The sequence below is a fragment of the Perissodus microlepis genome, chromosome 19 (assembly GCF_051167445.1).
Source record: "Perissodus microlepis isolate ML-2025 ecotype Zambia chromosome 19, ASM5116744v1, whole genome shotgun sequence".
Taxonomy (NCBI): Eukaryota; Metazoa; Chordata; class Actinopteri; order Cichliformes; family Cichlidae; genus Perissodus; species Perissodus microlepis.
The window spans coordinates 5,721,536-5,745,739 of record NC_140479.1 but is presented as its reverse complement, the minus strand read 5'-3'; the positions used below and the strand labels follow the sequence as shown (position 1 = coordinate 5,745,739).

General features: G+C 38.8%; 1 protein-coding gene across 1 annotated transcript in view; it reads right to left on the bottom strand.

Moving 5' to 3' along the window:
• Positions 1-24,204, bottom strand: part of kcnh5b (potassium voltage-gated channel, subfamily H (eag-related), member 5b) — a 186,179-nt gene that overhangs the window by 74,924 nt on the left and 87,051 nt on the right. Inside the window, exons 9-11 of the mRNA XM_084915478.1 lie at positions 7,934-8,133; positions 2,687-2,746; positions 183-375 (exon numbers count right to left, since the gene is read on the bottom strand). Of these exons, the coding sequence (XP_084771604.1) occupies positions 183-375; positions 2,687-2,746; positions 7,934-8,133 (453 nt within the window). The remainder of the gene's footprint in view (positions 1-182; positions 376-2,686; positions 2,747-7,933; positions 8,134-24,204) is intronic.

Genomic DNA, 24,204 nt, shown 5'->3' with positions numbered 1-24,204 from the left:
AGAATTTCTACTTTCCAAACACGGCATTACATCCAAATTATGACTACGTGAATATGTTTGTTGCTTAAAGGTCAGAAAAGAAAAGGTGATGCTTTGCAATTGTTTTGACCAGCAGTCCAAATACTAGAGTTAAGTTCAATTTTCAAACCTGTCAGAATCAAACTAATTCAGTGATCACGTACCTAAGATGGCAATGACTTCGTCGTCCTGGATGACCTCCAGTGACCCCGACACCACGAAACAGAGGGTGTCAACGCTCTCCCCGGCGTGAAAGATCAGGTCTCCTGGAGCGCAGTGGGTGGTCTGAAACTCGACTGCCAGTGAGCGCAGGCAGCCATCACTAGCTAACCTGAATGCTGGATGTTCGTTGAACACCTGAATAAGAGAATCAGATTGGAGAGTTAGACTGGGAAAAAATGACCAGATAGGATGTGGTGCATTATACTGCTGAAAGAGGCCACAGCCATCAGGGAATAGGGTGTAAATGGTCTGCAACAACGCTTAGGTAGGTGGTACGTGTCAATGTAACATCCACATGGATGGCAGGACCCAAGGTTTCCCAGCGGAACACTGTCAAAAGCATCACACTACTACTGCCGGCTTTCCTGTTTCTTTTCAGCACTGATGACAGTTTTTAGACCAAATTTTAAAGCAAGTTTTTCTTTCAACGCCTTTGGATTGCTGATGCTCGAGGAACACAGACACACTACAGCAGGCTTGGAGGGCTTTCTTTGAAAAAAAAAAGTTCTCATCTCATAAGTGGACAAGAACACTTTAGATTTCGTTGCTTTCTCGTTTTACTATCTGCAGAAGTACACATTTTCTGATATCCTTGAGAAAATGAAACCGCTTCCACCCGCTGAGATAATCCATCAGAGCACCAGGGGAAGATTTTATTTGGTTTGTGCAAGAGTGTTTTTATATCAGTGCTCCTTGTCAATCACCTGAAGCCCTCAAGCAGAAATGTAAGTCTCCATGTGAAATAATCACTCAGAAGCACATCTCTCAAACTTCAGTGTTGCGTCTTTGTGGTTTCGCTCTTGGAGTCTTGTTTTGCCAGGACAGCAGGCAGCACACCGTCAGCAAATTGCAGCACAAAGTGAGTGCATGAAGTGGTTGAGGTTTAAGGGATACAACACCTGAAATGTATCTAGTGTGGCACCATTAAAGTGTTCACATCATATTATCAGCTGCTTCATATTAAAACTGAAAGGGAAGAAAAAAGGAGAGGTTCAGATTTTTCCTGTTTTCTTTTTGTTAATCACTTTGAAAAAAATGTGGGGCTTAATTAAAACTGTATTTGCATCTTAACCCAACCTTTGTGGGGGGAAAAACAACTTAATGGACGGGACAGGACATGAAATACTGGTAAAAGTAAACTAAAATCTTATTTTTTTTTTTAAAAAAACAACTAATTCCACTTCTTTTGTGAAATAAAACCAAAGCACAATATCTTCTTCCTTTGAAACTCCTAAATGACATCCAGCTTTAATTTCCTCTTACAATTAAACAGAATGTCTTCTTGTCCTGTTTCACAATCTTTTATCATAGTCAAACATCCCTGAAAAATTAGATGTATTTGAAACGAATGTAGTGCGTGAGCTTTATTTCAGAAGAGACACTGAAAATCAGCCGCACTGCATGACAAGACTAATTTTAGTAACTTCTGACTAACTGTCATTGGAGACGGTTGTCACACAGCACAATTACCCAACTGAAGGTGTCCTCTGATCACGCCACTTTAGCATTTGACATCTCCTAGAGTTTTGAGAACAATATCATTGCATGTTAAGTGATATCTAAAAGACTCTGAGCACAATTAACCTTCACTCAGTTATGTAACAAAAGCACCTGATGCTGATGCTGTATAGTCAAAAAAGCATAACATCTTTCACTGCTTTGTATATGACCCACAGATATATTTGAACATACAAACCACCAGCCATGCTTCTATTCAGGCACTAGTGAACTATCCTGGAGATATACAATGATAAGTGGAGACAAACTTTCTTTATCGGAACAAAAACAAAACAGAAATTCTATTTCTATTCCCGATGCCTTTCTCTCTTTCCTTTACCCCCAACCGGTCGAGGCAGCCAGTCATCAAGGAATCATCTGATTGTAGGGATTTCTCTTTTAGTACCATAGAGTCTTTACTTTATGGTACAAGGCACTTTGAGGCAAATGTTGTACTGATTTGGTGCTGTATAAATAAAACTGAATCAAAATTGAACTAAAGAACTGAAAGGTATGCCATGCTATGCCACAGAAACATCATGTCTTACTTCCCATCTGACATAAGACATGATAGTTGTCACTAGCAGCTGATTTTTCTGGAATGACGGAAGACATTATAAGAACAAGTGTGTAATTGCTGCAGGTGTTTGACTTAAAGCTGTGCCAAAGCCTTGACTCCAAGTTTATGCTAAGCCCCAGCAAGAAAAAGACTCTGTCCTCTCTCAGCAGTGTGCACACACCTCTCTAATCTCAACTTTGTTGCCAACCATATTGAAAGGTCTGCCAAAGTGTAGCTATTAAAGAGACTCACTCAGACACACACAGTTACATATCATAGCAGGAGCTTATTTTTCACTACCTTGAGACACACATTATCGCACCTTTCATAACTCGATTAAGCATTGTAACAGAACTGATGTATGGATATATGAAAATAATAACTGCATACCTTCCTGTTGAGATGGACACAGATGTCGGCCCGCATGTCCTTGGGACAGATGGATAAGACCTGTAACACAAGAAACATGAGAGGATGACTAACAGCACCTTCCTGTTGTCCAACGGCTTCCTTGGTGACCTTCTCTGGATGCATACCAGGCATCCAGCTAGTAGGAGAATCCCAAGTAGACCTTGAGATTATATGAACCTCATCCGACTTGGGTTCTCTGGGTCCTCTGGATTTCCCAAGTCTTGAAAATGTTGTTGGGGAGATAGATTCAGGGCTACTTTGCTTTGGTTCATCTAGGCTAGGCAACAGACATTTTTAAAGAGAGGTCAGCGGTCAGGGTCAGCTACACTGTAGCCGTCACCTTCCTCTGTCATACTACATATGTCTTGATGGAAGCCAGATTTTCAAGTAATTCAAAGTGTTAAGAAAAGAACGTTTGAAATTCAAACCTAAAGACAAATGGAAATCCTTTAAGCTGCGTGATGTTTGCTTTCTGCCTTCTTATTGTTTTTGCAGTGGGACCTGTTGCATTCCTGTTTTTATTCTCAGACCACCTAACTAACTCTGCATGATTCACAATTTAAAAATACATATCTTTATTTCTGTTGTGTGTGTCTTTACTCAACCACCCCAGTTCATGTTCTTTCTTAAGCAATCTGTAATAGCTCCTGTCTTTTAAGGCCACTCTGCCCAAAAACCTACTATTTCTGTGCTTGGCCGACTTCTGTATGCCTTCTAGGGGCAGCAGCCAGTTCTTGTGAGCTGTGGGCAGTAGTGGCATCACCTGGATGTCATAGGTGTGTTGTGTCTGGAGCAGATGACCGTATCAATGAATGTACAAGTATTCCCTCTGAGGTTTTGGCTCACGAAGAATACTACATTTGTTTGCCTCATTATTTGAAAGCACATTTTATCTGATTGTTCAACAATATGAGGATATGAGAGAAGCGTAACAAAACTTCTCATTGATGCCATGTGGCTGAGGAAGGGATTTGGAAGATAAATATTTCAACGCTCAATGCAGTGTTTTAGATTATGAGAAACATGAGGTGTCTGTGCAAGGTGAAAGAACAATATATGTGCATTGAGTTTATTGAACATTGTTGCTGCAAACAAAAGCTAAATGGTAAGTGGGCTTTTACTTATATAGAGCCTTTCTACTCAATTTGAGCACTCAAAGCACTTTCTACTACAAGTCTCATTCACCCAATTACACACAAAATGCTTTATCTGACATTCACACAGATGCATCCTGGTTCAGTATATTGCCCAAGGATACTTGAGCACAGGGCTGTTGGTGCTAGGGATCAATCCAACAACACTCCAGTTGGCAGACACCCACTGACTACCACCTGACCCACAGCTGCTCCATCAGCCCTATCTTATTTTCATCCTGGGCAGTGTATTTGTAGTGTGATTGACTTAGGTCAGTAGAAAGTCAGTTGCAGAAAAAGACCAGAGGCTTTCTTGCTCAAGAACACTTCAGCAGAAAGCAGATGCTGTCAGAGAAGATCAAAAACCTCAACTTCAAACTGAAAGCTTATTTGTTTTGAAAACTTACCGTCTGTGTATGAGTGACAGATTTTATATTCCAGTTTGTTTAGTTGCATTCATTACCTTGCAGTGAAAACAACTGCAGCAAAGGCAGACTATTAATGATAACCGTTTAGTGTAACTAATTACACACTTTTTAAAATCTGTCCCAATAAATGAAGTACTTAGCAAAATCAAAGAAAACAAAATATCATCCTCCATAAATGCTGCCATCTTACATATGAACAAAATTGAGGAGGGGGGAAAACTTAAGAGAAAAAAGACATATAAAAGTCTTTTATATTTTGTTTGCTCCATTTAATGTGGATGATACAGTATCAAGAAGCCTTTGGGAAACACTGGTCTTTTTTGGGTGTGTACTCATATAAAGAGCTAACTATGAACCATATAACAGCTCCCAAAGTGACAAACTTATCTACTAATTGGCCTCAGCTCTGACAGTGAGGTATTTATCCAGAGAGCAGGAGTAAAACTAGCCTTATGTCTCTTCAAAAGTGTATAATTATCTGGGACTGATGAAGAAGAGGCTAAACTGAAAATAACGTTACTGGGAAAGTAAACTAAATGGGCAGAGAAAGAAGGCATGGACAAAACTTAAAATAAATAATAAGAAGATTACATGAGGCTTATCTTGGATCATGAGTTTATAATGTGCCAGTCTCCAGTTCAGCCAAAAAAACAAAAAAACAACAGGCTTTAATATTATTTCATATTTAATAAAGAACATAAAAATAAACAAAAGACAGCTAATCTGTTTAATATCCTCAAAGTTAAATCAAACTGGGGAAATTTCAAATCTCAAAGTCTCAAAAATGGAGGTTAAAACAGTACTGTTGCAAAATGCAATATATACATATATGTATGTATACATGTATGTATTTGGTTAATTAGCAACCAAGGCTTAATGTCTATTTGGTACAATTTTAGTACTTGGAAAAGAGAGCTTTTCATCTAGTGTATATCTGGCATTATTATTTAATATGTATTTAATGGTAAATGATGTGGGGTGATCAGCTAACTCTGATATACGCACAAAGTATACAGGTATTGTGGTAGTGTGCTGAAATATCATCATGAAACATTATGCCTTTGGACCACTTTTCTATGGGTAATCGTCATAATGTGAAGATTTTATGTATGTGTGTTCCTTATTTCCTCCTAGATGAGAAGACCGATCTTGAGGAAACTTTGTATAAAGAAAATTAAATATCTAAATCACATATAAAAATGTTTTATACAAGCTCTACAATCATATTTATACATTTGACAGGTCAGCTGAGTAGAGAATGGAATTTCAGATTAGGATCTTGTGCCATAATATAAGCGTGCACATATTTGCATGTTCTCTAGCCCTGTGAAGACCATGCACTCGCTCAGGGCAGTCAACTTGATGATAATGACAGTGAGGAAGAGTGGAACCCACAAACAGTTTTAAGGTGCAGTTAGGAGGTAATGTGCGTGGGTAAGCACCAACATCTGTGTTGGTGTATGTGTGTTAGGAACATAGATAGGACTACAGAGGGGCTCGTGAGGTACCAGGATTCAATGGTACTCCAAAAGTCAGAAATGTGATGTCCACCTCACATTTACAAGCATCTGCTTCCACACAGAACGGTTATTAATGCCACACACACACACAAACACACACACAAACACACACACACACACAGGTGTAAAATGCAGGGTTCATACACCTTTTTCAGGGTCAAACTCAAGCATTTTTAAGCACTTTAAGGTCCATTTCAAGCTTTTCCAGCACATTACCAAAAAAAGTATGCATGCTTCACTTCACATCACCTCAGTAAGACCATGTGAAAATTAAAACAAATCATTTGAGGTTGACTGAAACGCTTTTGTTCCCCTTTTGCTAAAACACACCACACAAAATACTGCAAAACAAAAAGGCTGCCTTATATGTAGATAGTGTCGAAACTCAAAACGCACATCTCACTTAAAATTTAAGACGTGTAAATGTGAACAAATCCACTTGTTAGAGATATTAATCTCCTGTTGAAAAAAAAAAACAACCCCACAAAACAAGAAAACTGCACCAAAACCCACAAAATAATACACAGCACGGCCAAATTAATACGTCTTCTCATCAGATATTGATGCTTCTTTCATATGTGACACAAAAAATAGGAGACAGATGTTTGTTTGTTTTTTAGAGCTCATTCATTCAAAACTAACTGTAAGATGTTTAACTACATTGCAGCTGTGTTATTGTTGAAGTCCTAAATTATCACCTTTAAAGTGTTTGCGCTAATAACATCATGTACAGTAAGACAGGCATGGAGAACAGCACTGACTGGGAGAGGCTTTGGACAGATCACATAGTTCAATTCAACATATAAGACTTTAAGAATGCACAAGCATCTATCAAAAACCTATTTATTTAATATATCATCTGTGAGGTTATTATGTACAATTATAATGTAATGTAATTATAACGTTCATCTGCCTTAAATAAACAGGCAGCCTTAAAGTATGAAATATTCATGTGTCTACTGTCTCAGTGGCTGATAGTGCCCCACAGGCCTCAATGTGAGCTTGAAGCCATTATAATGTTGAAGTTGTTTAACGATAAACAGATTTTGAATGAAAGCAAGGGAACTTCAGTAGCACAAAAAAAGTGTCTATTCTTTGTGCACATATGGATCAGTCATGTCATATTACCATTATTTCCCACTAAGGTGTTGCCAAAGGCACCTAGTTAACGCTTGAAAAAGCTGCAGCAATACACAAAAATATAATCAATATTCTATTTACTTGGTGACAACGCCGCTTTTAGCCTTCAATCAGAAAGCCTTAATTTGGCTAGTTAAGCATCAGGCTAAGGCTTAAAGCTTTCACTTAAGGAAAGTCACTCACATTACTGCTACTGCTACATAATCTTAGTTAGGTTCACAGCATATCCCATAAATTACCGTGCCATAACTAACTGTTATAATAGCGCTGCCGTATTGCATCACACTGGGTGCATTTCAGTCATTTATCCCGTGAGTTTCCTAGCTAGCAAAATAATAATAACAATTTTAAAAATTAGCATGTGTAACGTACACACTCTCGAAATAAAATACACGAATAGAACTTAAATTTAATGTATATAATCTTCGCCTAAGTGCAGATGTCTGAAAAAAAATGAGACAATAGCCTTTAATATGTACATTCCAAAATTTCATACATTTTGGGGGAAAAAGTCTTTTTTTGTTAAAAGTTTCCTGACACTATATGTTTGTGTAAATTAGGTTTAAACTCATTTATATTCACTTTCATTACGGCACATAATACTCAAATGAACACTTATGTGTATTTAAGACGTTTTCTCTTTGCTCTGAAAAAAATGTTATGTAGATTTTTATTTATTGATTGATTTACTTTAAGACTCTTTGAGAACACTGATACAGCAGCTAATTTTGAGACATATATGGGTAAATGCTCTTAAATGTATTGTTTTTGGATGTTATAAGCATCTATGACTATTAAATATAAAACCATCACTCTCAAGCTTTTGCTTCCTGACACATCACTTGATGCTTTGTAATCTGTATAAATGGCAAAAAGCGACACGGTGTCTGGCTTTTTCAATTCCAGCCCGGATGATTACTGTAGCACAAAATCCCAAATCTCCATAAACAGATGGCACATCAGTAATACATTAGCTTTACCTGACATGTTGCGTCTCAGTCTCACCTTTTCCGTGTCGATGCCTTTGGTCATGGACCAGGTGGAGACGATGTAGTCCATCACCCTCTCACTTAGACCCTTGGGAACTTGGTAGAGTTTCAGGAAATCCCTGACATTGTTGAGCATCTCATGGTAGCGATTGGTGTTGGCATACATCTGCTGGAAAATCGTGGTCACATTTCCAAAGATGGTGGCATAGAGCAGAGCTAGAAAGCAAGTAGGAGAAGAAATATGAAATGTATAAAGCGCTCCTTTCAAAAACATTTAATGAAAACGATTATTTTGACTTGAACTAAATATCTGCTTACTGCAACACACCGAGCCAAAAATCTAATGTTTTAAAAAGAAATGGAGCCTGCTTTGTTTTAATTTCTAACCATAAATGTACACCTTGCAAGAAGCCAATAAAGAAACCAATACTGTGAAAGCACTACATAAATACTAATTTGGTTTATGTGCCCAATGAGTTACACCAATCCACCACAACATTTAAAGCAACTGGTCCTTCTAGATAGAAGCGTCTTGGCTTGGCAGACCTTCCAAACAAATCGTACTTGTACAGTCTTTTGCAATTTCTCTGAGCATGGCACAGTCTGACCTTCAGTGAATTTGCTGGAAAGATTGAGGCATTGGGTTAATACCAATACTCCTGAATACTCCAGACTAGCAAAGCACCAAACCTCTGCTTTTATAGAGGTGATCCCGATCGCTGATGATCATTTAATTAGGTGCATTTGATTAGCAGAACATGGCTTCTACTTACCCTCTGAGTTTCTATGGAAGAAGTGAGGGTATATTTAGTTTGTTACACTGCATAGAGTCCCAGGAAAACTTTCTTTTTCACATGACTGTAGGTACAGCTTTTGGTAACAAGACCCTTCTGCCAAGGGTCCGATGCGATGGACAAATGGAACAACTTCAACAACAGGAAAAGAGTCCTGTTGTCTAAGATGAAAAAGGCAAAGATGACTTAGAGTGGCTGAAAACCAAAGAGGTTTGTGTTTGGCTTCGGTTTGTGTTAGGTATTATACTGAATAACAGCTTAAGAATTTAGATGTCTAGACAGTAGTTAGATATGGTGACAGTGTAGAAGCTTCAAGGTGAAGGGACACTAAGTCCTATGATAAGGTCGGTCATCCAGACCCTGTGAGATAAAAACAGTATCCAGTCTCAGCCAGAATTACTCTCACGGTCATTAGAAGAACAAGTTATCAGGGAAGAGATGTGAGGAAGGGGAACCTTCCGCCTTCTAGGTGCAGGTCCCCAGGGCAGAGAGACAGAGCGCTGAGAAGCTGGGACTAGCCAAAGCGCCAAAGAAGGGAGAGTTAAATTTAAACTCTAACTTCTCCCCACCTGTTTTAAGCAATCTGATACGTGCACATTTTCCATATAAAACTCTGTGTAATGCTAAGATAGGTACTCTCATGGCTGCAGTTACTGTTTAGATGAACGATGTAGATAAATGAACGCGTTCATAGTGTCAGCACGCCAAATATCTTTAGGTAAGATAATCACTCCACGCTGTTCTCTGATGCATTGATCGGAGCGTGAATGTTAGACAGAATGCACTTAAGCACAGGAAAAAGTTCTTGGGTGGGTAGATGAATCAAGGAGGCGTGTTGTATAAAGCACTTTAAATGCCATGGTAGAGCAGAAAACTGCTACATAAGAACCAGTCCAGTTACCAAATATCTTCAGATGAGTATACACTTGTAGGAGAGAGCTGCATGACTTGAAAGACTTCAAAAACAACATTAACTTGGCATTATTTGAAGCAGATGGGTAATCACCAAAAACTGACTTTTTATTAGCCAAATACAAACAGATGTTTTTGACAGTGGCTTAGAGGGGTGCAGGTTTGAGTAATCATCTAAAGCCACTTACAAAAGTCAGACAAACTTAGAGATCAGTGTTAGATGTATATTATATAATGTCTCCTGGTGATCAAGAGTGTTTCTCACCTTTGAAATTTAAAGCCATCATGCGTCACTGCTCAGCCTCCTCACTATCCTGCTTGTACTTTACTGTTTCCATAGAGACCTCACTCAAAATAGTTCTCATTTTTTGCCTCCTCCCAGACAATACAAGTGACAAAGGAAAGAAAAAAGAAACAATAATTTGGAAGACTTCTGAAAAATCTTGTGGTTTGCAGGAGGTGGAGGGAATCTGACGACATGATGTGTGAGAATGCAAGGCTGAGGCAGAATGAATGCACAGTACAAAGGGGTAGTTTGTAAAGAAGGATCAAAGAGGCAAATGTTGGATTTTCTTGCAGTAACTTTGCATTCAAGATAAACTCTCTATATGGATGTTGTATGAGGTAGTGTTAAAATAGTAAATTAAAAAAACAAAGAAAGTGAACCAGAAACATGACAAAAACAAAGTGTGAATGTGTGCATTTTTTTCCCTCGGACAGTTTATCTCACAGAAGCAAGTCTACAGAGACACAAAAAGAAAAGAGTGCGTCTGAAAGAGAGACAAAACAAAGAATAAAAGCAGGACAGTCACACACATAAAGGTGTTGCATGTCAGTGGTGAGATAAGTCCTTCAAAGTCTGCTGCCTCCCAGCCTACAAAACCTTTCCAGGACCCTGTCAGCAATTCAGGAAGAATTCCAACAGCACATCTGGCCTGGAACTTAAGGTTCAGACTCACAGCTCTCCGCCCCCCAAACCCAAGACTTCTAATTGGCTGACTTGATAGCCCATAGGGAGGTAAGTGCCACCTCAGAACACAGAAAGGCAATGGTTTGAAGGTTAATTCAACCTTGGGATATCAATTTCTAGCCAATTTTATTTTATCCAAAGTAGTGACATGTGGATGTGTGGATGAGTATGAAGAGAAGCTGCAGAAGAAATCTGTGTCACCACAGTAAGTAACCACAGTACAAAAACTATTTGGGATGAAAAGCTAATTAGTAGCATTCATCAGGTGTAAATGAGGTCTGGCTATCAGCACTTTGGAATACTGTTTGTCAAGGAAGCTCGAGACAAATAACAGGGCTCAAATTAAAACAGACTGCCAAAGAATTGAGCCTCCAAAGGTACAAAAGCAAGATATTCAGGAGTCTTTAAGATAAGCACTTGAACTTATAGTGTTAACAAAACAGTTTAAATATGTTGAGTTTACAATTTGGTACTTTCTCCTTTGCATTTCTATAACAGTCAAAGTCTGTGTTGACTTAAGCACATTTCCATAGCTATAACCTGCCATGGCTTGAGTTTGGCCTGTGGAAATCAACCTTTTGAAGCTCACCACAATTGAGTCAGTCAAAGAAAGTCAAGAACTGGAATCATGCTGTTAAATAATATTTGCACCATATTTATAAACTAGTGTACAAAAATCTTGACACAAAGTTTTTAGAGTTCTGTCGATGAATCATTTCCCTGAAAACTTGGCTGACTCCATCTATTTTGCCAAAATTTCCTTGCAGAAACTCAAAATAGCACTCATTAGTTTGCATACATGAGAACTTTGGGGTATGCTCCAAATGAGATGATAAATGGTAAAATGAAGGATCTCCACCAGATCTGAACCAGAGCATCACTGAGCTCCTGGACAGTCTGAGATACAACCTGGTGACGTTGAACGAAGCAAAACATATCCCAGAGGTGTTCCAGGACAGGATGAAATCCTTGGACCCAAGGTTTCATCCATATAACTAACGGCAGTCAGGGTGCTATTGCGCAGCCTGTTGAAGTCTGTGTTTCCCAACATTGCTACGTCCCACCAGACCATCAATGACCCACCACCAAACCGCATCATAGCATTCTCCACGGCTTCTCCAGACCATTTCCCACCTGTCACATGTGCTCAGGGTGAACGCACTCTCATCCGTGAAGAGCACAGATGGTGGACAAGGAGTGGACCTGCCATTTCTGGTATTCTACAGCAAATGCCAATCGGGCTCCACAGCGCTGGACCGTAAACACATGGTTCCACTAGAGGATGTCAGGCCACCCTCATGAAGTCTGTTTCAGTTGTTCTGAGACATTCCTACAGTAGCCTGCTGAAGCTCATTTTTTAGGGCAGTGGCAATGCTCATTCTGTTCCACAAAGGAGCAGGTACCATTCCTGCTGGTGAGTTAAGGGCCTCCTGCAGCAGAACAAAACCTGCCTAAGCCTGGTTTTGTTGAAGGTTTCTTCCTGTTAAAAGGGAGTTTTTCCTTCCCACTGTCACCAAAGTGCTTGCTCATAGGGGGTCATATGATTGTTGGGTTTTTGTCTGTATGTATCATCGTAGGGTCTACCTTACAATATAAGACACCCTGAGGCAACTGTTGTTGTGATTTGGCGCTATATAAATAACATTGAACTGAATTAATTCCTGGAATCTCCACACTCCACACTCTTGAAACTGTGCTGGGAGACACAACAAGCCTTTTGGAAAGTCACGCATTGATGTGCCAACCTGGAGAATTGGAGTATCTATGCAACCATTGTAGAGTCTAGGTATCTCCTAATGCTACCAGTAGTGACAATGACCTTAGCCAAATGTAACACTAGTGAAAAATGTCAGTGGCCTCCACCTGTAAAACCATTCCTGTTTTGGGGTTTGTCTCATTGTTGCTCCTCTAGTGCACTTATTGTTCATTTCATTAACAGAAAGTAGCTGATACTGACTAACAACCCCTTCCTCTACTTATCTGATTAAAGTGTACCTGCAGTTTTTTTGCACAGTATATGTATTTTGGAGAAAATATATTCATACAGAAGTATCTGATCTCAGTAGGAGAGTAAATAAATAAATACATAAATAACCAACAAAGCCCTAGAATCACAGAAACCTGTTACTGATGGATTGCTGATTATACATCGTTCTGTATCAGCTTCCAAAAACACTTTTCTGGTCTCACGTGAGTTTAGACAGTTAATCCATGTAGTCAGGCTACGGTTGAAGCTGTCATCTCAATACTGCATTTAAAATCTGACCTGTCCCCTATGGCTCTATTTATTTAAATCTGTCTGTGTTTTCCCATCTGGTGGATACAGAAACAGGGGTGGTGAGTTTTGGGGGTGATAGAAAGTAGTAGATTTGCTAATATTTAATAAATGCTGAAGCACCCCAGGGAAGAGAAGACAAGATGCTGTCAAAAGTGAGGCTCTGATCAGCTGGTAGGAATCTTTTCAGGAAGTTTGTTTCTAAAACCACTGTGACACAAAGAAGAAAACTGGATTTAAACAATCCCCTGCACTGATGTCATATCAGCAGCAGTATTTTATAATAGCATACTCTGAACCCCATCAAGCAAACAGTGTGGACAGATCTGTCAGTTCAGCTTGTCTTGCTAAATTTGCTCAAATAGCTGTTGCCTTTAGTAAAAGTATATTACTTCCTGTTTTGTTTTCTACGGAATAGCCTCTAATCATTACCTGTTGCTTTTGTGAAACAAAGGATATCAACATCACCTCTCACTTGATAAGATTTTTCTTAAAAAAGGAACAATCCACCTCCACTCACCACACTTGTCTTTTGTCATTACTTTGTTTTATCATTAAGGTGAATCATTGGATATGTAGATATTTCCATATAAGTATTAAAATTACAAATGTACAAAGAAACATCATAAAGCAGATGATGGAGCCAAAAAGCCTTCCATTTACATTACTTTTTTCAGCAATCCAACCTCTGTGTTGATATATTTTCTATTTCTATTTTTTAAGTAATCTGCCAGAGGAGTTTAGGATGATTTGTCAGACTGAATGAGTGTGAGGGACAAAAATCTGTCAGTCTGTGTTAACGCCTACAGCCCAGACACACAGAAATTACCCTGTGATGAGGTGGCCTGCACACAAACAGAAGTACCCACACAAATGCAAAGATATACTGTAGAAGCATAAAAGACACACACACACACACAATCAAAGTGTATGATTATTTTTAAGTTTAACTTCATAAATAAACAGTGAATTCCAAGTTAACTGTTTGAGGATAAGATATTACTTTCTATATTAAATTACTACTACATTATTCCTGTATATTTACTTTAAAAACCTAGTCAAGCCAGAGTCAAAACCTGATGTACTCCTAGTGTCGGTTCCTGGGTGGGATAAACGGGGAAGTACAATCTGGCCAAATCAAACATATGGATCATAAAAAATGAGATTTCCTTATTGGATCTATATGGGCCCAGGTTAAAAACAGCAACCTGATGAAGTTGGCCAACAGGGTGCTGATGGAAACTGTGCTACTGTTGGTCAAAAACAATGGAAGAAGAAAGGTGGAAGATATATTAGCAGGTAGTGAGAGAGAAGGAAAGACAGGAGTTTCCAGGTGAGCGCAGGGACTTGGTGATTGGAGTAAACTTTAGTGGGTTTGTAGGTTAAGGGAACAATGATGATGAGGAGTTTATGGGTAGGTATGTTGCTAAGAAAGAAATGCAGGAGGTAAGAGAGAAGTGTACACAAGTGGACTATATCTTATGCCGAAGGTGCAATCTTAAAGAAATAGGAGACTGCAAGGTGGTGCAAGTTGCAAGCTGACGGGTTGGATCATGTCAAGTATCAGGTCAATATTTGGAGTGACCAGGATGGGCAAAATTAGAAATGAGTATGAGTAGAGAGATAACTCTCACATTGAGCAATTTGGATCCAAAGTTAGAAGGTTGAGACAGTTTGGACATGTGCAGAAGAGGGATTATACATATATTGGACAAAGGATGTCGAAGATAAGCTGCCAGGAAGGACGAAAAGAGAAAGACCACAGAGAAGATTCATGGAAGTAGTGAAGGAGGACGTGCAGAGAGTTATTGTAACACAAGAATGCTAGGGATAGGGTTAGACAGAGGCAAATCATTTGATAAGGCAACCCCTAAAGGGAGCAGCCAAAATAAGAAGACAGAAGGCCTTTAGAAAAAAAGGTTCATTGTTGAAATGACCATCAATATTTTTTTTCACAGTATATTATTCAAATTAAATTCAGATTTTTATTTGTTTAAAGTGTAAATATAAATTAACAAGCACATACAACTTTCAGTCAATATAATCAAATGATTTACTGTCTCAAAATTGTCTTAAAGATGAAAGATGAGAAGGCTGCTGCTTCTTTTGTATGTGCATTTTCAGTTAGGATGTAGTCCATGCAAACAGTCAAATAAATTAACATGCAATCAGTGAGAAGAGTGCTTTAATATATGAGGAATAAATATATTATAGTTATAAAAGCTTTTACAGTGAAAAGCTGATACTACCCATAAATTCCAGTATTGAAAATATTGACACACACACAGACCTGACAACCTATGTGACCCAAATAGGCAAAGTAGAAATGAGCTCCCATCTGCCAAAGTCCTTTATTTTTAAATGATTTGTGGTCATTTTCACAAAGAAAATGAGATAAATTGCCTTTTTAGTTTCAGACATATCTGTAATCAATTTTGACAATGCTGCAGCATCGCTATTGCTTCACAGACCCATGGGGGAAAATTAATAGCAAGTTTTTACTACAAGCTAACAGCTTGTTATTTTTGATTTTATTGAATCGTGAGTTAGAATCTTTGTTGATGTCGAACAGAGCTCTCACTGGAATTAATTATGATGAGTAATATTAGACAACCCTGCAGCTGGAATTCATGTGTCAAATAAATAATTACATGATGGCAGGGGAAAAAATCTAGAAGAACGCATACTGGCTAGCTGCCATGTTTATTTAAGTAACAGCAAAAATACACAGGAAAAAGTGTTTTAGTTTACTGACTGATCACAGAAAATCTCTACATTGATGTGTGTGTGTTGTCAGATGATGGATTTAACAGAAGCTCAGCTGTTGGATTCCGGTTGCAAATACATACCGAAAGAAAATTCAGTGGGGATGATGGTTCAAGAGTAACACCACCGCATGAATGTGTTTTAACGAGCACCAACTGTGCATCTAGATCTTTCTGGGTAAGTAAAATATTCTGGCTGATTGTCTCCAAATAAATCCTGACTAGAATGTATTGTTTACTTCTCATTAGGACAACCTAATAGACTATTTACTGCTGTGCAAACATTTTAATGGGTTTTGTAGTGAGTGAGTCGGGCGGCTGGTGGGAGGGTTGATGTGTGACAAATGTCTGTCTCCACCTTAGACCTAAACCCCCAAAGTGATTACACTCCAGAAATCCAGGAGAAAAACAGAAAAACATGTCCTTGTTTCAGAGAAAATCTAACCCCCTGAACATAAGGGCAAATTCAAAGAAAATGAAGACTTACATCCTGTAGAAATAACATCTTCATTAGAAATAACTTGGAATTCTTTTTTTTTTAGTTATGGAGCTAAAGTAAGCAGTACTGGAGCACTTAGCTAAGTTCTACTCAGGTAATAAAAATGACCTCCTTACAGCTCAAATTAACCTGTTTGCAGGTAGTGTCTTGCTGTTTAAGCTTATTAAGGCCCATTGTGCTTACTCTTAACTCTACATCTTTAACTGTGATCACTACTAGAGTACCTTTCCATTACTCATCCAACTAATACTTGTTTATCTTATATAGTATTGGGTCCTGGTGCAGCACCTCTTCCTGTAATGCTACAGTCACACAGGGACAGTAGTTGGAGACAACAACACGAACAAAATTACAGTGACCATGTGTGCAATGAACTTGTAATCTTGTTGCCTTTAAATGGTTTCTTTAAAAGACCCAGACCATGACTGCAAACACTCGCACTCAGCTGCAACCTTCAAAGTAACTTCAGTGTGTGAAGATCGCAATAAGAGGGAGCAAACTGATCAGTCTATCGGTTTGAAATTAAATGTGCTCAAGGTAGCAATTAGATGCAATCTGTTTGTGATAATGTCGCAGTTATGGCAGTAAAAGAAAGTAACACAGATGCTGGATAAATGTTGCTGTGTAATAAATGGTTTTGGGGTTGTTTTTTTTTACAGAAGATCACAGTTTAAGTTTCCAGAAACTGAAATTTTAAATTACATCTCACTCTGCAAAAGAGATCCTGGTGAAAACCTGATAATGACACATATGAAGCTCAGAGATGAATCGCCACATTTAGTTTTTTAATCACACCCATAAATCATGATTAAATGAATAACCTGGGGTCAGCCGAATGCTCAGCAGGGTTACTTTACTGAGCGATGGTGCGGTGCTCGTTACATATCAAAACATACAATCACTATCAGGAAAAAAAGAAATCCCAAGTCCTCAGACTTCTACATGTTTTAGTAGTATAGCACTTTATATTTATATTTATATATTAATATTTTATATTTATATTTCGCCAACACTTTCATTGAACCTAGCTTGTTAAAAATTCCTCTCCTGAGGGTTTAAACTAGTGTCTTTATTTCGGATTGCTTCATAGGTTTGTGTAGTAACTGCTAGGAAACTATAATACTAAGTGATGTATAATGTAAAACATTTTTAGGACAAGCAGCAAAAATATAATTGCGTGTACTTCCTTTAAAAGAGCATACACCGTGGAAATCCCTCTGAACAAGAACATATTCTAAATACAAACAATGTGCATCAGTGAACTCTTGCCTTGTTTTTACTGTTACTGCGCTAATGTTTTTCATCTGGTGTTGTGAAGCTGAGAAGAGTGTTGTGGTTTCGCTAATGGGACCAAATTAAAACACAGCACAAACAAGCCAACTCTGAGGTTTCACTGCTGAAGGTAACAAGGCCATCAGGGGCTGAGCGGTGCTCCCTGTGGACCAGGGCAGGAGTAATGAAGTCATGGAGGAGTACTCACATCGAACCACAAGCGCCTGGTAAACAATGAAATGGTTTTTATCAGGAGGGACAAGTGGGGCTGTGGAGAGCTTAAAATTAAAGTCGACTGTAGGATAACGTCAGGAAAGCGATGCTGTCATATGACGCGGCAGGTCAGAATGTCATCTTCTGATATGGGCAAGTGAAACGAGGAGCAGGTGTTTAAAGCAGATGATTGTCCATGTTGTGTTTAGGTTCTGTTTGAATATGATAAGGTAGGTTGAATGTAGGACTTCAAGTAAGGACTGACTGCATTTTTTGTTTTGCAAATTATGCCTAAAGTACAGGCATTAAAAACAAAACAGGTATGGGGGAGCAGGTTAACAAAACCATCAGGTCACCAGTCTGTCACAGGGTTTATAAATACTCTACAGCTTTGAAACTACTATTATGAATTTAGGAGAGTTTTAGAGTCTTAATTTTATATAATGTCTTACATCACATATCTGCAAAGACGTGTTTGTTGATCCATTCGAATGACTTATACATGCCTACTGGTTTGATATTTGCTTTTATTATGTTGTAAAGCCTTCTTAACACCTGGATAGACCTCTGACCCCCTTATCTTTTCCACAGGTGTGATTTCCTTTTTTTTTCTTTGAATTTTTGATCGTTCATTCTTTTCATTTCTTTTTCTCTTAAAATTTTGAATGTACTTGCAACATGAATTTCATGTTTACGCATTACACGAGGTTCACGAGGTACTAGGTTTTGGACCAGCAGCTTTGAATTAAGAAGGCATGTTGACTGAAAGTATATGAAAAGCGAATCTGTCACGGTGTCAGTGAGATCTTTAAGTTTTCAGTGGTGACTTCCAATCTCTCACTGTTAGGGTATGACAAGAAATCTCAAAGTTCAGTGCACCTGTCTTGTATAAACTGTTCACTACTGTCAAGACTTGATACTTTTTGATTAGTCCTTGATGGTTCATTAGGAGACCCCAGACTGGCCTCTACGCAGTGCTGGCATCAGATGACACCTCCAGCAGACATTGATTGACCTCCCAGCTCCTGGTTTCGTCTCACTTTGGCAGTCAGTTTTTGCAGCTCAGGGAGTTTCCGAGGTCACACTCACTGCAGTTAGTGGACTTTGTCAGGGGACCTCACATCTGAGGGCAACACACACACTCTCTGTTCCGCAAAGAGGCTTTTTTAGTGCTGTGACTCGTATCAGCAGGTGAGACAAGTACAGAGCAACTGTGTTAGCTCACGTGCTCTGGGACTCGTGGTAATCACAGCTTGGCCCCCGTTTTCCCCACTGTCAGCAATTATATTTGAGAAGGACTCATCTATCATGGCTGGCACCTGCTTGATTCAATTATCTCCCCACTATCCATATGACTGCAGGCTTCACACTTATGTTTCTGGCATAAATTAGAAGAGCAGAAATTAAAAAATTATAATAAAAATAGGACTGATTGCTGCCTTTAGAGGCTTTTCACTGTGGAAATGATCTAGAGATTGAGTTCTTAAATGAATGAGCGGGAAAGAGCCGTGAGAACGATTACAACTGGTGATAATTATGGAAATGGGGAGTGAATCACCACGAAACCAAACCCCTGCATGATTTGCACAGCACACATAAAGAATATGAAACCTATATTAATTATTTATGGCCAAGCTCTGGTGTAATATTGTGAAATTCATTGCTGGTAACATTTTAAGCATTTTTCCCCCTAACGCCTTACTACCAAAATCCTGGAACTCGGCACACTTTCAAACCTGTGCCGATGAATGTGCTTCAATATTTAAATTTTCCCTCAGGCTACCTCTCACACATACCTCCATGTAAGGGCACTCACACAAACAAGCAGTGTCACTCATATACAGAAATCTAACAAAAGACGTCACTGGTTATTCCCATTTATCCAAACCCTGCAATGTTACTGGAGACATTGTAACATTTCTTATCTGGTGTCATGTTCTAGCACAAGTATGACTCATATTATCATCATATGCCATTGAAAGCCCCCATATTTTCCTCATATTTTCCATGAAGCCAGTGGGTTGGCTAATCACACTCTAAATCACTCAAATCCCTGAAAAGATTACCTGAAACAACATCATTTTCTGCACTGCAGTTTTGGAATTACTTGTGTGAAAATGCCTTATTGTCAGTTCTGTCTGCTAGCAAAAAACAAAAAAATATCTGAAATCTGATGTGTGGGATGCATTAATAATAGGCTAAGTTTTAATGAACATCCAAACCAGAAAACTGACACTTTCAGGAGACAAAATGTGGAAGAAGGAGACCACTCCATTAGCTAGAAAGATGGAAATGACGGGCTCTTGTGAACTCCTAGATGTGAAGCCAGCACACTGTCACTGATACACAGGCAAATAAAACGTTAAACAAAGACACAATTTGGGGATTTTAAAACATGCAATCAACATACAACTAATGTGCAGACTTTCAGCTTTAATTTAGGGCTTTACAAAACACTCTAATGATTTAGGAATTACAGCCATTTTAAACAAATCCCTACATTTTCAAAAGCACAAAATTAATTGGGCAAACTAATATAATTTCAAAATGCAACCCTAGCTCAAAAAAGTTAAGACCTTGTGTATAAAATGTAAATAAAAATACAATGTCATGGTTTGCTAATCTCATTAAGTCAATGTATTCACAATATAACGTTAAAAAAAACATGTCTAAAATGTCAAAATGTATTTTAGGGTCATTTGAATTTGATGGCAGCAACACGTCTAAAAAGTTGGGACAAGGCTGCCACCAGTGTTCACTAATGTGTAGCATTCCACTTGTTTTCACCGCAGTCCGTAAACATCTGGGAACGGAGGTTCTCCTACCAGCTGTGGAGTTTTAGGAGAGGAATGTTGTCCTGTTCTTGTCTCATATAAATGTCATGGTCCTGTTCCAGTTTTTGAAGTTTGTTTTGGACTCCTTAGTAGATCCTTTGGATTTATGAAATATTTATGTTTAAATTTTGTGCTAGTTAGTCTTTGTTAGAGTTTTGTATTTTCTTTGCATCTGAGGTTATTTTTCATTCCTGGTTCTTGTTTTATTACGTTAGTTCCCTTTTGTGTCCAGTCTGTTCCTAGTCTCGTCTGTTTGTCTTGTCATCAGCGTTTCCTGTTGAAGTCTGTCTGGTCTCCGTGTTTTGTTAACCTTTCTGTCTCCCTGGTTATGCCGCTTGTCTATCTGGTCTCTCTCTGTTCTGTCTCCGTGGCTGTCTGCGTTCCTTGTCTTGTCAAGTTTCTTCGGTCTTAATCCACTTCCTGCGTCAGGTTTACGTGTCACAGTCTAAGACTAAGTGTGCGTGTTACTTCCTGTTTTATTTTGATAGTCCCATGTCTTGTATGTGTGATGTTCAGTTTTGCTACCCCTGTCTCTTCAGTTAGATTCAATTCAGCTGTGGTCCCAGATGTGTTCACTCTGCCCTACTTCCTTTCTGTGCATTTATCTTGTATCTCATTGTACATCTGTATAGTGACAATAAAGGCATTCTATTCTATTCACGTCTCTCTCTGTTCTTTGTTATGTTTTCTCTCATGGTGTGTAAGCTTCTGTCAGTATGTTTACCTGTTAGATCATTCCTGCCTTTTAATGTTATTATTTTGTTTATGCCATCTTTTTGTCAGCTAATAAAGCTGTGATTTTTTTTACCTCTGCCTGCCAAGTCCTGAGTACTGGGTCCACCCTCTAACTGCAGACTGTATTGCTTTGTATGTTTGGTTGCATGACGCAAAAAATTGTTTCAATTGGTGAATTGGATTGCAGGGAGACCATTTCAGTACTCAGACTCATCTGATTTCTTATACAGGTAGAGTTAACACAGTTGTAGCTATTAATATTAGAAAGTTGTTACATCTTTAAGTTACTGCAACCTGCACAACTATATTGGAGTCATCAACTCATGTTACCATTTTTCCAGCTCCAGCAAAAGAAGATGACCTTACAGATTTTTACCCCACCTACAAAGATCTGACTGGCTTGACCTTTCAAACTGCAATAAAAGTTGACAATGTGGGCAGTGATTCAGAAAGCTGGAACCAAGCTAATTTAATCCACCCTGCTCTGAGGTGTTATTTTTTCCTTTACATATGCTACTAATTTAAAAGAACCACAGACATTATATACACAGCATTCACAAGATTATCCACGTATTGTCGCTTAAGTAAAGAGATGAAGTTACTGACACAATGGCCAGTGTTGGTGACAAAGACTAGGAGTTGCAGTATACCCTAACAGCATATGCTCTCTCTTTTCTCAGGTTGGTAAGCAAAGCAAGGCAGGTCAGGGTGGATCAGGAATGGGTTTGCCCTTCTGTCTACTGCTGAATTTCTAAATAACAAACTTTCCTGACAGTCGGTCTGAGGAGGCTGATCAGCCGTCTATCTTGTACATCCATCCACCCGATAGCTGATATATTTTATCTCATCTGACAGTAACAGCATTTGAAAGGTGAAGGAGTAACAGCAGCATGTAATCTGTGACCACCAGGTGTAAGTTAATTTCCTGTCGTGGTCCGATCAGCATGTCAGGGCCTGAGAGAGTAGCTGGCTGGGATCATTAAGAGCTGTGTCAGTCAATCCTTGCAGGAAATTGGTTTTTGGGGAAACAAAGAAAGCTCACATGTTATGTCAAGCTAGCAGTAGGAAGACTTGCATAAACATAATGTTTTAGCAAAGGATGTTCTTCAGGTGGGAGGCTCAATGTATTTAAGGCAGGCTTAACTTCACTGGTTTAAATTCATCTTTGATGCAACTGAGATCTACCATGAAAACTGATGAATGTTTTCTGTGGGTAAAATGTGAAATTAAAGCAACAAAACGGAACTAATCCAAGTTCTTCTCAGTCACTCCAGGTTTGTCATGTTTTGCAGTCTGTGGTTGTCCAGCAATCCTCCTGACGATAATGTAAAAAATGTACAAATTCATGCTGACATCACCCACTGGTTTCTGGACTCTACATATTGCAGGCTCAGCATCTGAGTTTTAGCCAAGGCCATGTTGGCGTTTTTGGAGCCAGACACGATCACATTTGACATCTGCTGCGTTTGAAAAGTCTTAAGGTGAGTTTTTGATTTTCTTTTTTCTTTTATTTTCCTTACACACTTGGACTCAGAAGATTTTGTCAATGTGTTTCAAGCGCCCACATGGACAGAACTAGTGTTAGTTAAGGGACTTCTAGTAATAAGTAATAACAGTAGAAGTCCTGTGTGATCGTAATCCCATGCAAACTTGTCGTGTGTAATTATTTAAGAAAAAAAATTGTATTTTGGAAAACACAAAGGTCCTTTCATTATGCTGGAATATGTGAATAGGCATCTTGGAAAATTCAGTCTTTTTCTCTGTTTGCAGTTTCATGTGATCTCTATATCTTTGCCGTATCTCTTTTGGAAACATGAGTGTCACGAAAGTTGCATTGACAATTATGAATAAATATTTGGACAGCACTGTCACTACATGATATGAGAACCCAGTCACAAAATGAGCAAGATGAGATAGATAAGAGGCAGAGCAGCATTTAGCATAAATGTTTTGCTGTTTTTTCAGTAGACTTAATGGTTAGCTAGTAGCCACAGATGTGAGAAAATCTGAATAAACTTTTCCCATGCACAAGCCTCCCCCAGTAACACCAAGCTTTTGTGAGTGCGGCTTAAAATGTTGAAGGAAATTCCCCCTTTTGTTCTCAGATTATAGCTTTATCATAGCCTGTATTGTACAATATTTACTTTTTTCTGTGCCAGGTGTTACTTGTCAGCAACTATGACAAATTTTGTTTCCGAAACAATGGGCTCCTTTGCATTGTTATGCTTGTAACAATTTATTACCTAGACCAAGGCTGAAAACTTTTAAATTTATGGCCCACAGATATGTGTCCTTTAGAAAACTTTAAGACGGAACAAAACCTGGCTCCCTTAGTCCCTCAGAGAGACTAAAAGTCATGTTGTCTTTAACTGCTTTTTATAAACTTGGATGTTAAAAAACTGTCACACCTCTGAGGCTAAAACAATAACTAAGACATGTCTGTTTCAATAGAGATGAAGGTGTAACACTAAAACTAATCATAAACAAATAATGAGCCAACTCAATGTCACCTTATTGCCGTCCTCTGTTACACAAACCCTCTGTGTCTCCTCCTTCTTCTTCATCTCCTTGTGGCAGCTCCATATTCAATAGTATGTCCACTGTTCCTCCTCTCCACATGTCCAAACCACCTTCACCTTGCTTTTTCCCCAAACTGCTAAACAGGAGCTGTCCCTCTCATCTATTCAATATCATTCATCCTGGTCAACTCTACCGCTTCCACCTGTACCTCCTGTCTTTTTGTTGGTGCCACCATCTCCAAACAATACATCATAGCAGGTCTTACAACCATCTTGTAAAACTTCCCTTCCACTCATCACTTGCTGCTATCCTTCTGTCACAAATCACCCCTGACACTTATCTCTACCCACTCCCTGCCCACTCTCCCTTCTTCACTTCACTCGTGCACTTGTCTCTACCTTCACCATCTCTGATCCTTGTATGTTCATCTTTCCATCCGCCTTCCTGTCATTCACACATTTATTCTCTCTTGCTTCTACTTACTTCAATTCCTCTTCT